Genomic DNA, 16,181 nt, shown 5'->3' with positions numbered 1-16,181 from the left:
CAGGTTGCTAGAACAGGGAAAGAAGAGATTCCCCTGGGAGACAAAAAAATAAAATCAACAAAGTGAAAAGATCAACCATCCTTCCACAGCGTGACAGCACGACACAAGAGGCAGCAGCTTGGGAATTCAGCAAGATAAATAAAAACCCTCCAAAGTTTAAGTAAATCACAGTTTATAAAGCTAATAGATTTAAATGAGGCATACAGTACCATCCTATAAAAATACTGCATTTGCCAGCAGACAGCGGCAGTATTTTTGTGGCAGTGCTGCGCAGGTAAACATGCCTGACGAGGAAGGCCAGAGCAACAACCTCCCTGCGAGCCCTGTGAAAGCTGCAGCTCAGCAGCCCACTTCCCTGGGAGGGAGCATGCCCACAGGACCTGGCTCTACTGCTGGAGCAGCACAAAGTTAATGCCCCACAGGGGTTCCAGCATCTAAGGGTTTAGCATCAAAGGTATCAGTGTGATTTAAAACCCAGCCCCCCCAGCGTGGCTCCAAGGTGATCCCTGGGGCCAGGACCCCAAGGGCAGCTCCAGCAGCACATCCCAATCAGGGTCTGGTCCCTGCAAAAGGCTTGCTGCAGCCAGGAATGCAAGACAACCACCAGCTTTGCAGGGGCTAAAACTGAAGGGACTGTAGCCCCCTGGGAAAGCAGGATGCAATGCCTGGTTTGCACAACCTGCTGCTTATTAAAGTGCTATTGCCTTGGTGGAGCCTCTAACGAAGCATTGTGTTCAGCTGCACCAATGCTTTGCTCTGGTACCTAGGTGGGGAAAATTCCTTTACATACGACTTAGCAGCAAGGAAGGGGAGGGGAAAGCCTACTGTTTGCTTAGTCTTTGTATGTTAATCAGTCCCTAAATTATTAATAGAGAAAAAGAAATTATTTACAAGGTGTTTGACGTAGACAAGTCAGGATGTAGCAACTCTACTGTCAAGAGAAATACTCAAAGAATCATGATATCTGTCTTGTCTTATTTATTTATTCCAGCCATGCTCTGAGACCCTTCTCTCCTGATAGCACCCAGGGCGGCAGAAGGCGGCTGAGAGACTGTTTAAGAGCAGGAGCAGAGACCATACTGGGGCTATGCACTTTTTCTAAACACTGCACAAGGGTGATGGTTGCACACAGACAAATCAAAGACTTTAGCTTTGCTTTTACTCCTGTTGCAAACATACCTGAAGCTCTGTTTGAAAGAAGAACTTCTGTGGGCACTGGGAACAGTCATAAATTTTATCTTCCTGTCCATGGACTGCAAAGATGTGCTGCTGCAGTTTATTTGCCTGTACAAAAACTGAAATAACATAGAACAATTAGGATTGCTTCATATAATACGTCCCATCTTGAACTACACTTTATGATTTCAAAGACTCTAGAAAATCCAAGGATATCAGCCAGAGAAGTGCCAATACACTTGGTTCAGCAGAATTTCCTTACAAGTAGTCAATTTAGAGTCTCCAGGCTGGCAGTCAGCTTACTTCTAACAGACTCTAAATCCTGTATGTATTTTTGATATTTCACATAAAGCTAACACTGTCCACAGGTGACTGGAAGAACTCAATCATCAGACTGAGGAGAGGACGTCACCGCTCCTGCAGGGAGCCCTGGGCCCACGGCAGATGCATTGGATGCATTTTTAAGGCAGGACAACTGGGCCAGGAGAGGCCTTGGTGGCTGTGGTCTGGAAGATGCATGCCCAGAACAGCATTTCTGGCAGACACCAGACACGTGAACCTGAAAGGGCAGATTGTCACCATTTTTAGACCTTCTAAATGGGCTGTCCTTTCTGTATTATAAAAAAAAAAAAAAAAAAAAAAAAATTATCATTTACAAATATTACAAATATAACAACATCTACATTATGATTTTGAATTGATAATTATCCTGACTTCAACAAGTGAAGTGCAGGACACTGAACTCCAGCTTTAGCTGGTTAAAAACATCTTGTTTAATTTTTGTCTCATCATATGACTGTTCACTGGTATATGAAAAAAGCTTCTTCAGCAGAATTAAAGACATGCAGTCAAAGAGTTACATTAAGGCATGTCTCTGGAAAGGAAAAATTAGCTCCAAGCTCACAAAAAGCAGGTTCTCTGTGGGCCAAATCCTAAGGAACTGTGGGCCAAATCCTAAGGAACTGCAGGACCTGCATCCCCTTACTGACACCTGGTCCACAGCCACACGTGTGTGAGAGTCATCTCTAAGCAGTTAGATGTTAACTACTTGGAAACTTATTGAAAAGTTTGTAAAAGGCACCCTTAAAATGTATCCTGCAGATACATTAAGCAAGCTCACCCAACATCACTTGCACTGGTGAGACAGCTGAAAATGAACCATGGGGAAGGACACAGAGCAGGCACTCAGATAGGCACTGTTAGAAAAGGAGTTGGAAATGCTCTGAGACGAGCAAGCTGTCCTTAAAGAAATCTTTGAGAGATGAGTTGGCAGAACTAACTGTTGTGTGGTTTGGTCTTATGAACCATTGCTCACGTAAGGCTCACCACTGGCCTCATACAGAGCCCTCACTCGGGTGCGGGAGAGCTCACAAGAACAGGTCCATACCTTGCAAGTTGTGCACTTGGAGACCCATCTCCCCTTCAGAGCACAAGGTACAGGTTGAAAGGCTTCTCATTGCAAGCAGCAATGCAGAGCCTGCTGCGTTTGGGCAGCGCTGCATGGTGTCAAACACCCAGTGCTGCTGTTTTAGACAGGAGCTATTTTGAACGTTTCCAAGCACGGTATTTCTTTTTCTGAGAAAAGGCATACAGTATTTTACAAATCCCTTGAGTATCATTTCTGGATCAAGCCATGCACACTGAGGCTTGTCTCGGTCTCCCTGTCTTACCTGTGAAACAAACAGGGCATTTGAATGTACCTCCCATCCCCTCAAAGCTGTGCTCAATCAGGTGACACAGGAGCTTTGCCGGAGAGTCAAACATCTGGTTACACAGCTTGCACTCATGATTGATGCCTTCCTCTGCAAGGTTCAAATGATACAACTTGTTAGTGACACAGCACATTAGCGTCTGGGATGCAGCAGTCAGCGAGAAATGCCGGTGCCAGCGCACGCAACGTCAAGGACCCGCAGCCATTGCCATGGCCCCGCTACTAGAGCTAGCTGAGCCACTCGCGCAAAGCGCTCAGGTGAACGGCCCCAAGTCACATTTAGGGGCCCCAAGTCACTTGGTCATTTAGGGGCATTCATTTTCAGCTGGGATGAAAGCGGGGCTGGGATCAAACCGCCGGCAGCCTGCACACCTGGCCGGGCTCGTGACGGTACCGTGCCGCTCCACCTCGCGTCCTGCCGCAGGGGAAGGACATCGCTGCTCTGGGTATGTATTACTGAATACTCAAACAGCATTTAAAGTGAATTTAGCAGTGTGAATTCAGCCAACACCACTGAAAGCAGGCTGCTTCACCTCAGATTACGCTGCACATACACAGAGGAGGAAGAAACTATGGGAGAAGAGCAGGAGCCCAGACCAGTGTCAGCCTTAATTTTCTCTCCCTCAACTTCATCCAAGGTGCAGATAGACCATTAAAGGGATTTAAATGTCATTTTAAAGTATAATTTCCATATCATATATCTTAAGCTTTATTCATTCTTAAGCATTTACTTTCTAGCTGAACATAAATAACAACAATTCTTATTTTGTAAGATGGCATGTTTCTCTGTTTACTGACTTCCATATTTTTGGCCTTTTTCTGAGGTATTGAAGCCATATTAAGTCAATTTCCACAATAAACATGAAAGAGACCTTTTGGTTTTCTTGAAATGAGGGAGGAGTAGAAATTTAGAAAACAGGTTTATAATACATATTTAACATATAACAGTAAACATCTACATTTTAAAGATTTTGCGGATGTTTTTTACAAATACTTCCTCAAAACATCTTCCCTTCATTATGGCAGCACACATGAAACTGTCATGAACGCATATCTTGAAAACTAAACAAACTGTCTTTTGATTTACACTCAGCTTTGTTTTTACACTTTCAAACCTCACTAACTTCAATTTTTAGTTCCTAGATACCTAAGAACTGACTGCATTACACAGCGAACTGCTCTTTTGCCAAATGCATTGGGATCTTGCAAACAATGTGAGCCTCCAAAAGCACAGTCTTTACTTACAAACATTTTAAATTAGTTTTAAAGTGGCCAGACAGAGGGAAATTATTGTTTCTTATAAGGTCTTTGGTACTCCCAGGGTCCCAGAGCCCTTTTGCAAGGTGGGAAGGTGAGCACTAGTGGTCCAGGACCAGGACAGGCAAACAGAGCAGCTCTGGACCAGCAGCTCGGTGGCTCCCACGTCTGCACGCTGGCACGTCTGCAGCGAGGGGCAAAGCCCAGGGCACACATGCCTGGATGGGTGCTCCATACAGGTGCTCTACATGGTGCAGTGGGAAAAAGAGAATTATTATTATTTTTATTATTATTATTATTATTATTATTATTATTATTATTATTATTATTAATTTTAAAAAAATTGCACAGAGCAGGTGGTGAGCTGCCCACACTGCCCCATGGCTGAGAAACCTGAGTGGTGCAGGGGAGGCGGTGAGCAGGGTGGGGAGAGACAACTGGGTGGGCTGGGAGGGAGGGAGGGAGGAAGGGAGGAAGGGAAAAAGGAAAGAGAGGGAAGAGTCAGAAGCTGAAAGAGGAAAGTGCTGACGGCACCACAGCAGCAGCTCCACCAGCTCCCTGGGCAGCCGTGGCTGGGCACTGGGATAGCTCTAGGACACAGCGAGGTTTGCAACCCTCCGTGTGGGCACCCACCACGGACGGGCATATTATCCTCTCTGAAGCATGGGTTTCCAACCTGGCCCTCTCCCCGGCTATGGTGTAAGGCTGCCTTCTCGGATCAGGCCCTTGCCTGAAAAGTTTTGGCCTCATGCAGCCCTTCCCATCTGCTCTGGAGGGACGAAAAGCAGGGGGAGGGATCCGCGCCTCGCGCTGAGCATCCCGAGCATGCCCAGCACACAGCTGCTATGGCAGCCGCGCACTGCAATAAACTTGGAGAGGACAAAGCAGATACTGGGGGAATGGAACAAATTCCTTCTGCGAGTAAATCAGAGAAATCATGTTTGACATTAATTTTCTACTCTCCACATACTGGGTATTTGGAAAACAGTGATTCATGTACAGCCCATGGTCCTGTGTGAGCATGTGTGTTCATAAATACGGACAGACACATACTGCTGATTAGAAGACTGCTCCTTTTGCAGCCTAAACACCTACAATTTCAGTAAAATTAAAAAAGTAGAACAATATTCAGCATTTCCATTGAAGTACATTTTTACAGTCTTGGTATGTTTAATTAGGTAACAGAGATTGTGTATTTTCTTGGCTGATCCCTGCAGTATTTTAAATAGTTAAACCCATAACAAACAAACTAAAACTCGAATGAAAAATAATAAAACATAATGGGTTCCTGCAGATCTGGAAATTTATCCCACTCGAGGCAAGACCTTTTGATTTGCAAATCCACTTCTGAATTATAAGGCCTTCTCCTCACCGATGGGGGTTTTTATTCCACTCCCACAGGAGTCCATTATGTATTTCTTGTGTCTATAAAACCATCCAGGAAGAAAAAAGGGGGAAAAAAGTACCATGGTTAGCATGACAAACGCTTCTCTTTTCATGCATGTGTATTCAAAATATGAAAATGCCCAAAGATATAGATAGAATTGCTGCTATAATCACTCTCTTCTCCGTGGCATTTTACAGCATATTATTTTACACAGCAACACGGTGCATGTGTAGGGGTACTCAGTCACCTTTGGAGAATAACTTTCCTGAATTATATAAGATGATATAGGCGCACGCGGGGCGGCTCTTTGACAATGCAGCACAACAGCCAACGCTCCAGTCAACCACGTGGCGCCGAGCGGCAGGAACACAAAACATAATCATTTTCCTCATTTTTATTCCTTTTTTTTTTTTTTTTTTAATATGACAGGCATCTATGAGAGACCTACATAACTCAAGTGAATTATGCAGCCCCTCTCATTTGTAAAGTAAAATGCAGATTTTCACAGCTCGCTGTGCTAGATCTTCTCCCATTTCTCCATAAGTGTATCTGTGTGGGGATCAATTGATTTTAACACTAAACGAGCAATGCACAGCAAACAAGAATCTTGGGTTTCTTGCCTTTTTTTTTTTTCCTGAGCTGAAAATAATAAGCATTAATTTTACACTTCATTTCTCAAAAAAATAATAGGATGTGCTCTTGTTTAAAACAAGCAGGCCTGCTGGATTCTGTCAGGCTGAAACTATGTCAGGCCAAAAGAGGAACAGAGCGCTTTGTGTAAAAGTATCATGGGGAGATGATAGTATCCTGTAATGTTTTCAGTACCTACTTTTGTCTCCAAAAGCATTTGATCCCTGGCAGACACATACTTATTTCCATACTGGTCTTGAGGGAAGCCAGTAGGAACGAGAGCTGATTATCTGAATCCTGAAGGTGAAACCTGGGTGGTGCCCACTGATGTCAAAGGCAGGCATTTGTATAAATGTTGAGGTACATAATTTACTGCCTGTTAGCGAGGATTAGGGGGCTGCGCAGCCCTGGCTGAACTGCAGTGGTGAAGCACGTCGCTCATTGTTTGCAAGTTCAAATGCATTTGCAGGATAGTTTAAAATGTGTTGATAGGGTGCTTAGTAGCACTTACGCTCTTATCCTGCCCGTTTTAGTGGGAATACGCTTCTCCATAAAGCTATTTGTGCTGCAGCAATGTGCATTTAATACATATTACAATCAGTCTCTGAGCCTCTAAGAGAACTGACGCTGGCAGCCTCCTGGCGAGGATGCAGTATAATTAATAATGCTGTATTAAACCCGTGTACTGTATCAGCTGCATTTCTAATTATAACTATATTAATGGCAATGTAAAACTATGCATTAACACTGTCATGTACCGACATGTTATCAAACCAGTGACAAACTTGAACTGGAGCAATAAAAATGGGATTGTCTTCATTGTTAGTTAAAACTTCAACTTGATTTAATAAAGCAAAATTTTCCCTTATAACCACAATAGTCCCAATTTGAGAGAGCGTGTAGGGCAATCTGATGCTTGTTCCCAACAACGTGTCCATCCCGTACCACTGCTCCCCAAACCAGCACATTGCTACCTCGCTGCAGCAAATTAAGGCAATAAAAGGGAATATCTTTCCCGTACTTAGATGTACACATCCATGAGTTAACCACACTTTTAATGAACTTTGAAAACCCGTAATTCAGTGTAACAAAGCATTAACACACCATGTTCACAGAGCACCTTCTCTCGTCCATTACTTCATAAATCTGGTAGAAATAAATGGGCCATGTAAGGAGTGCTCTAATTATAATAGAAATAAATACAAATTGGAACGAATGCAGGGAAATAAAACGAAGACTGCATGAAACTGTTCTGTTTATGCAATTCATTCCCCAGTAAATAAGGAAGCAAAGGGGAAAATTTATAGCAGGGAAAAAGCAGGAGCTTCCCCAGCATTTCTTCCATGTGGCTGCGGAGGAACGAGCGGCTGGGGCTGAGGAGGACGATAGTGATGGACACCCCCTCTGAAACAAAGCCTGCGGGAGAGCTGGCTGGCAGCGCCTCACTGCTGGTTTCATTACAACCGACCCAAGGGTGAAGGCAAAACCCAGGGCTGAGACCAAGGTGTGACCGCCACAGGGGGACGGTGGATTCGCAGAGGTTCGCGTCAGAACAGGACGATGCTATACAGATGGCATCCCTTCGTTGCCGTTGTTGTCTAAGGCCCTGTCCCTCTGCACAAAACGTTAGGACTGCATCGCTCCTGTACGTTTTTGTAATTAATCCTGGAGGACGGAGCTGAGCCCTTCCCTGGCCGGCGGCACAGCCGCGGTGCGGCGCGGTGCCCTGCCGCTCGGGCGGCCCCGGCGGTGAAAGGCAGCGGATTGATGGCGTGGCAGCAGAAATGTCACCTGGGGAGCTGGGTGCCGTCCTCCCAGGGATGCTGGAGGTCAGTTACCATGGAAACACCGAATGAGCTCAACCTTGTAACTGACCCTTATCTTTTTTTGATCTGTGGCCCACTTGGGACCTTGGCTGGAAATCAACTGGAAAATAATCTGGTCACATATCAGAAAGAGAACTATTTATACTTATTTATCCAGGTAGAGCTCATATCTGCCTTTGACAACTGCCCGACGAAGGACTCCCATCATCTGCCTGCAGCACCACACGCGGCTGCGCAGAAACGCCCGGCTCTGCGCTGCGAGCCGCCACGCCAAAGCCCCCACCGGCCCGAAGCACAGCCACGAGCTGCCACGCGCAGCTGTGCTCTGGGCCCCGCTGATACATTGCCGGCATCCTGCCTTGCTCGCAGCCCGCACGAGCCCCCCGACTTGCCCGCGTGGATAAGCATCCACCTGCACCCCTTCTTGGAAGGTTTAATATTTTATGTTGGTATCTGCTACTCATATTCTTTTGTGCTTTATCTCTCTGTTGAAATATGATTCTGCTTTGAAATATATTTATATGATCTAGAATGGCACAACACTGATGTCTTTTATGAGCTGAAGATTGTTTAATAAAATCATGCATTCCTGCCTCATCCTTATGACAATTTTACTATTATAAGTTTTCAAGGGATATGAGAGCTGTCCACCGTGGTTAGAAACATCATTTTAATGAAAAATGATAACACAGGGACTTTGGTTCTTCTGGAAGCTATGGAAGGCAAACCAACAAAAATGCAGAGCGTTCCAAACATGCATTTGCTTTTGGGTGAGACTCACTAAAATCCATCCTCTTCTTCACAGCTTTCCGGCAGATCGTCAGCCCTGCCGGTGGACAGATGAAGCAAAGGGGCTGGCCTGCTCCTCAGCGTTTCCCCAGGGGAAAAGGATTTGGGGATTCAGGGGAGATTTAGGAGATATGAGCTCCTGGCAAGTTCCACTGGTGCTGGAGCAGCACCTATGGGTTTCTGGTAACCAACTGCAATGCTTCTGGTGATGCACATGCTATACGTATCTGTGGCCTCTTTTTCAGGTACTCTTTTTTCAGGCTAAATTAGCCCTACCACACAATGGGCTTTAAACTCTTCATCATCTCAGGGGGCCTCCAGCTCAAAATATGCAGAATTAGATGCCAAATTATTTATAAGGTAGCTTGTGAGTTCACTGCCTCCAGTACATGTCACCACACTGCAATATTAAAATGACCATTAAGAAGAAGCACGGTCCCAGAGGGACTCGGGATGAGATTGCGCGGAGTTTCCCACCAAGACGAGGGCAGCTTTCTGCCCACTGCTCCAGCGCCTGCTCCATGACAGCATGGGGAAGGCTGAATGGCAGACACAGACGACGGGCCTGCCAAGCCCGTCCTCATCAGCTTAATTTTCAGTTTACAAGAAAAATAAAGTCTGAAAGTTCAAAGGAGTTCATGAAGCTATGCATCATCCGTCTGCTGGCTGCAGAGTCCCAGAGGGACCCTGCCTGCATGGCTTTATTTTAGATGTAGATATTAATCGGAGAAACTGCATAAAGATCATTTATAGAAACGCGCTACACTTTAGCGCAGAAACTTCACACTCTATCAGCCTTTCTGTGAAAACACTTTTTTTTTGAATAGCCTATATTAAAAGTCCTTGTGGATCGAAGTCTGGTAATTCTGGCTCTTCCCTCACAAAAGTTCTTTAAGGAGTAACTCCAATGGCTTCCATGCGAAATGCGAAAACTGTACAAGAAAAGAAAAACACGCCTTCCTCGAGCATGCAAGCCCATATACATACACACAGAATGAGCCTGGATGAAGCTAACGAACCCATAAGGACAGCTAAAGGTGAATAAAAACACCACGTTTGTATGCTTCCCATGCAACTCGACCCTCGTCATGTATTTTGGTGTTTGGATATGTTGACAGCTGTAATATCTCAGGTTTAATCTCAGTACCTGGTGAAACTGAAATACTGTCCCTGAGCCCAGCCCGCGGCCCACAGCCCGTTCCCTGTGCTGGCATCCCTCGTGCCACTGAGTCACTTAATAAACCTCAGTGCCCTGCTACAAGTCCTGGTCTCTTCTCTTCCCTTGAAGCAGCTCCCTGCATTTCTGCACACCAGGAATATGTCTGTCCTCTGATCCTATCGACAATATCACATCAAAGAGCTCAATACAGACAAACAGGAGTAACCAGTATCTACTTGGCATCTATTCTTCTTGTGAAATTAAAAATTAAAATTAAACCATCGTTATACTCATATTAAACATCCCACTGGAATATGCCAAGTGCTTTTAGAACATGCGAAGCTTTAAGCCGAGTTTCAGTGGGGGTAAAGCCCTTGCCACTCGATTCACAGGCCTGGCACGTTGCACAGCCTCAGCACCAGGGCCACCAGAGCCGCAGGGTGCCCCCACACCACCACGTCCGACCCAGACCTCCTGCTGTCCCAGCGTGCATCAACTGTGGTGGCAAGGAGGCCACCAGAGCTCGAGCAAGAACAGCCAGAGGCAAAGCCTCCACCCTTGTGGCTCAGGCTCAGCGGCGTACGGGAGAGCGGCTGCGGCCACAGCTCCCCTGGAAGAGCCGAGCACTGGGTGCGTTTCTGCCTGCGCCCACACCGAGGGTCTTGGGGGGCTCCGAGCCCCGTGGCTCCCGTCCCGGCTGGTGGGCGTGCGAGGCGCACTTGCACTCGAAATACGTGAGCTCCTGCTGATGTGTGGCACTGATCTCCGGATTAAAGTTTCCCAAGTATACGTTGACATGATAGACTATAAATCTATTGTGTAACTAATCATCAGATTAATGGTTTCTAATAGTATATAATTAACGTGACTGGCAGGCTACAAGACACTTGTTGTCGACGACACTCAGCAATACATGGGCTCTGAGAAAGCCTTAAACCACTTCCATGACGGCATCAGGGAAGCAGACAAAATGGTAAAAATGAGAGATTAAAAACACAACCCGTAACAAAATGAAAACACTTTGAAATGTACAATTTAACTGAGAAACACACTTTCAAGCATCAACAAATGATAAACATCATACTTTTCTGTTCGTTTGGCTAGAGTTACGATAACTCCTGTTATCCTTGCTCTGGTTGGTGCTATGGTCAAACAGCTTCCATTAGCATAGTTATTTGGGACACGGTGGGCATAAAGGTTACAAATGCAAGTGGAAATCAGCTTTGAGATTACTTCTGTTGCTCATCTCCAAACAGTTTGGAGATTGGTGAATGCTGCAATTCTGTTGCTTTGGGGCAGTTTGTACACTCCCATTTGGGTTAAACAAATATATTTTTTATATACAAATTTCCATTCTTTTCTTTTTAAGAAACATTACCACTGGGCAAAAGCCTCTAGTAAAAAAGCAACCTGTTACGGTGTTGTTATCAGCTTCCTGACAAAAACTCTTCTTTACAATGCATGCAGACAAGCCAAAAAAATGGAAACATCTGGAAATGAAAAAAAAATGGAAACAAATTCAGCTTTTTCTTGGGGGGGAGAGAAAACCACGACAGTCACCTAGCTATCTGGGCATGATCGCTCAGCAGAACTGCCCTGGAGCTTACCAGTTCCCAGGAGGGCTGCACCCACCTCGCAGCCCACCCCAGCCAGGCTCCGGTCCCCAAGCCCTGTCCTCTGGTGCCTGCCTCACCCCGCTCCCTCTCCCCACCGCCCAGGAAGGGAGCTGGGGGACGCAAAGCAGCTATCGTAGCTGGAAATGAGATGCCATTGCCAACAGAAAAACCATGGGTGACTAAATAAGGTCTGTCTGGCTCAGATAGGTGACTGATTTTGCACGGCATGAATATCTCTCAAAGCTCATTGAGTGCAAATATGCCCAAAAGAATGAAAAAACTATCGGACATTTTAAGTCAGGAATCCTAAGGTGCAGTAACGCATGGTATTCCTTAAGGCAGTCACAAAGAAGAATCTGCATGAAAACAAGAAAATACCTTAAGCGCCTCTGCATTATGCAGACACATTCTCATACTATGGAAAAATTCGTCAGTGAACGTACCGAGCATCTCCATTGATGTTGATGGGATTTGCTCGATTAACACCCCACAGTCCAAGGGGAAAACATCCCCTGTAGGATCCTCACTGCGAATACGAAAAGCTGTAACCCCACAACCTTTGGAAAGAGATCTCAGTGCCAAACAAGGACACTGCACAGCACACACTGTCAAGTTACTCTCAGTAGCACACATCTAATACACAACTTGTGATTCCGATACTTAAAGCCTGAAACCCAGACAGCATCACCCTTACATTTGTACTTTGGGGGTGAGCCAGCCCGCCTGCACTCCTCGTGCCCGAGCGGCTGGCTCTGTTCAGCACAAGGACCCGGAGAGCTGCAGTGGGACACAGACGGCTGCCTGCACGCATCCTGCACGGCTGCTCCATGTCCGCAGCACGGACAGAGACCTGCTTCCAGGCCCCTAACCTCAAAGTACTCTGGCGCTGCCTTTGTAAACAAATCCCTTTCCGCTTTATTATGCGACCAGCTCAGTCAGGCACATGGCTGCTGGCAGACACGTTGTCACTGAACAGAACAGCCAGTTTGGTTTTATTTAATTTTTAGAAACACATTTTCTTCATTTGATGTGTCATTGGCTTTTTAATGCACTGAGGAAAGCCATGTGCAAACTCTTATGCTCCAAAGACAGGCTCCAAGGAACATATGAGGGCTGTGGCAGAAAAGTTAGTCTAAGATAGGAGGAAAGTCTGCATTTTTGCTCAAAGAAGGGGAACTGGACATGCTGAGCCTATGACGGTGCTACCTCCTCCAGCCGTGGGAAGCACGAGCGTAGCAGCACATCGCAAGGAAATGACATCCAGAGGCTCTGACAGCTCATTAACAGTGGGACTCCTGCAAGGCTGTATTTGCTTAAACTCACCCAGATCTCAGGCTGGTGGCTTCGTACAGCTTCCTAGGTTCTCTGCCACTCCGCTCCTTCCCAGAAGTTACATTAAACCAAAAAATAACAAAAAAACAAAACAAAACAAAAAAAACTCCACACACAGAAACCGTATGCCAATACCCGCAGCAGGCTGTGTGCGGTGCCAGACAGGAGGGCACCTCCAGGGGCAGGCGCAGCAATGGGCTGGAGCCTGGGCAGGAGGGGCTGAGGTCATGTGGAAAGGCTCAAGGGTGCAGCAGGACTGCTGCAGAGAAGGGCCTGATGTGCATTTGCGGAACCGGAAATAGATTTAGGAGTTTGCACCTAATAAGCCCAGATGAGAAGCAGCGTATTCCACGGCACTGCTAAAGTTACTAAGGAAGAGTGAAAAATGAGAGGAAAAATCAAACTGCTTTTCAGCTGCTCCCTCAAATAAAGTAAGATCCTAAATCAAGCTGTCATGGAGTCCCTGTTTGAACCAAAAAGAAGGATACAATGAAGGTCTGTTAGAGACCTGCTAGCCACTATTTTATTCTTCATTTTTCTTGTGGGTTCTTACTTTAAACTCCAATTCAATGATCCGCACTAAGAAGTCGGCATTTGCCACCATCACCCCAGAGAGGGAGCGAAGATACAATCGCATATATGCAAAATAGGTACAAACTCTGATAACAATACCTTGCCTGTAGGCAAAAAATGACTTTTTAAATGGCAGCCACTACAATAATGCTAGCCTAAGACCTCACCCTTGCACGAATTTCCTCTGCTTAGTAAAACACAAGTTACACAATGAAAGGAAAGACGAGGAATTTGGGTAGTGACAACGACAGCATGGGGACCATTTTAGGGGGAAGGACAAAATGGTAAGGACAAACCCCACCTGAGGCCACAGAGCCCAGTTTCTCCCTGGGGTGCTCTGGAAGGCCTGGCCAGCCCCAGCAGGCAGCGGGCACCGTGCTGAGGCCACCCCTGTTGAGACAGTGGCCACCCCCTCTGTGACAGCGCCGCGCTCCGTGGTGGCACAGCTCGTCCCGGGGAGCCGCGCGCAGGCAGCATGGCACACACAACAGTTGAATCTTTGCAGCTAGATGAGCATCAATTATGCATTGTATCAAAAAATGAAATGCTAGAGCATGGAGCAGGCAATTCAAAGAAGCAGCATGAGCAAAGCAAGTGCCAAAGAAAGGAAAAATATGTCCAAAACTGTCACGGAGCACTCGACAACTTTTCATGTGACACCATCAATCGCCTCTCCTCGTGAAGTTCTTGAATACTTGGGAAGAGATTACAGAAATATTCAAAGATACAATATTTGTATTTTGAATGTTAATTTGACACAAAGGAGTGTGCATGAGGGAATGTTTATAATCAGCACTCCAATAAACTCACAAATGACTCTAGTATTTTATAAGCTTGTTAGAAACAAATCACTCCCTTAGCTTATATTTACTTACTGATGAATCATAAAAGGCCTCAATACACAAAGAGTAAATTCAAAAATGTTTTCCTCTTGTTTTATCTTCTATGACAATACTGAAACCCTCTTGTTCAGGCTGTGAATCCCATCCATGCCCCTCCTGGTTTTATGGCTAAATATTGATTTCTCCATTGGAGCAGAGGCGATTTTGAACCCCGGTTCCTGCCCCCAGACCCCCTGTAAAACAGCTGCCCTGAGCTGGAGCCGAGCTGAACCAGCTGGAGCTGCCTCCCAGCCTCAAGCTGCCTGGAGGGGGGCAGTGGGGGCACATCCACTTGGGGATGTTTGCACAGAGATGAAGCTCGGCCCTCAGAACAGGAGAACACACACACCGCCTTCCAGAGAAATGCGAAGAAAGCAAAGCAAAAGTGCACAGGAAGAGATCCTGCAGTATCTTTATAAGCCTGCAAGGGTCCTGAGCAACTGTAGGAACTGCAAAACTCATTGCTCCAGTTGGTTCCCAGAGGCACCAGCAAGGTGTCAAGGCAATACAGGTCCCTGTCACCACCAAAATGTCCTGTACATCCTGGCTGTGCAGCACACCTGTAAGAGGCCGCAGCTGAACCCCACTTTTAGGGTGTTTAAAAACACCATGGTGCTTTGACACGATACAAGTCACGCTCCAGCGCACAACCTCATACCCACGCCTTCCACACGTGCTGTTACACACCAGCTCATCCCAGTATGGCTCCAGTTGTGGGCACAGGAGACTGGGACGAGCCACCTACTGCTGGCAGGAGCTGTGCTGTGGTACAAGGTGTGACACAAAGCCGGGCCTTAGAAGTAACTGCCTCAGAGGTCAGCGTGCTCTGTGCATAACGAGAAAGCAGCACGAATGGAGGGAAACAAGAGTTGGCAGAACGACACCTCGTTCTTCTAATGTAACTAAGTGCCGCGTGCGGTAATGGGAGTGGTGGGGATACTCAGCTTTATGCTCTTATTTACTGGAAAGAAGGAATATGGGGACATTCCAACGCGCGTTGTTACTTAATGTACAGTTAAGCATTACACAAACATTTTATTGTGGTCTGTAAAGATGATCTATCTACAGTAGCTGAAAACTCACACACTGCATTCAAGCCTAAGTGCTTGCGGTAGACACAAAAGCAGAGTGACTTTGCAGAAGTCAGCGTAACTAAGCTTTTATTCTACATGGCCCAGCTGCTTCCTGCACAGACAAACACATCTTCACCATCCTGAGAAGGAGAATCAAACTTCTGTGGGCCGAGCTGGCTGACCACATATCAGCTTTAGCTGTGTTAAGATGCTCAAGCTAATAACCATAGCCAGGCTTACCCGTGCCACCAGCCCGCTGCTGCTACCAGGACGAGGCTGCAAGCTCAGGGGTGATGAGGGGAGCTGGTGGCTGCTGACCCAGCTCCTGCAGAGGCGACCTCGGCAGCAACTTGTCAGATTTTGAGGCAGTTTCCATAAGCCGTCTAGTAGCCTGGCTGGCTTGGTGCTATCCGCAGGATGCCATGAACCACTGCAGCATTTCAGAACACACCAACAAAGGTTTCCCGAATCCACACAGCCCCACGCTGTTATTAAATGCGATTCGGGCATGTATTGAGCTGAGTCGATTAATCGTTAGGAGCATGCATTCCGTACAGCTCACAACTCACTCTGCCAGAGCACCTTACAAGGTGCTTTTATTCCTAGAAATTCTAATGGCAGCCACGAGAATAATACTGGCTTTAACTAGTGCATGAGCCACAAAGCATTGTGCAGGAATTTACTAAGAAGTGAAGAGTTGACAGGTGGCACACTCAAAACCCACTAATCCAGGCAGAGAGGACCCAGGGCTGCCAAGGCACGGGCAGGCAG

The 16,181-nt window shown here is 46.4% G+C and overlaps 1 protein-coding gene across 3 annotated transcripts in view; it reads right to left on the bottom strand.

The window, feature by feature from the left end:
• Positions 1-16,181, bottom strand: part of ZNF423 (zinc finger protein 423) — a 214,601-nt gene that overhangs the window by 20,133 nt on the left and 178,287 nt on the right. For all 3 annotated transcript variants that reach the window (XM_040570936.1, XM_040570935.1, XM_040570938.1), the window contains 2 exons: positions 2,847-2,978; positions 1,180-1,295 (listed from right to left, as the gene is read on the bottom strand). In XM_040570936.1, coding sequence (XP_040426870.1) covers positions 1,180-1,295; positions 2,847-2,978 — 248 coding nt within the window. The remainder of the gene's footprint in view (positions 1-1,179; positions 1,296-2,846; positions 2,979-16,181) is intronic.

This window comes from Cygnus olor, chromosome 12, assembly GCF_009769625.2.
Source record: "Cygnus olor isolate bCygOlo1 chromosome 12, bCygOlo1.pri.v2, whole genome shotgun sequence".
In the NCBI taxonomy this organism is placed as follows: domain Eukaryota; kingdom Metazoa; phylum Chordata; class Aves; order Anseriformes; family Anatidae; genus Cygnus; species Cygnus olor.
The sequence above is the reverse complement of the archived record's forward strand: the minus strand, read 5'-3'. Positions and strand labels throughout refer to the sequence as shown.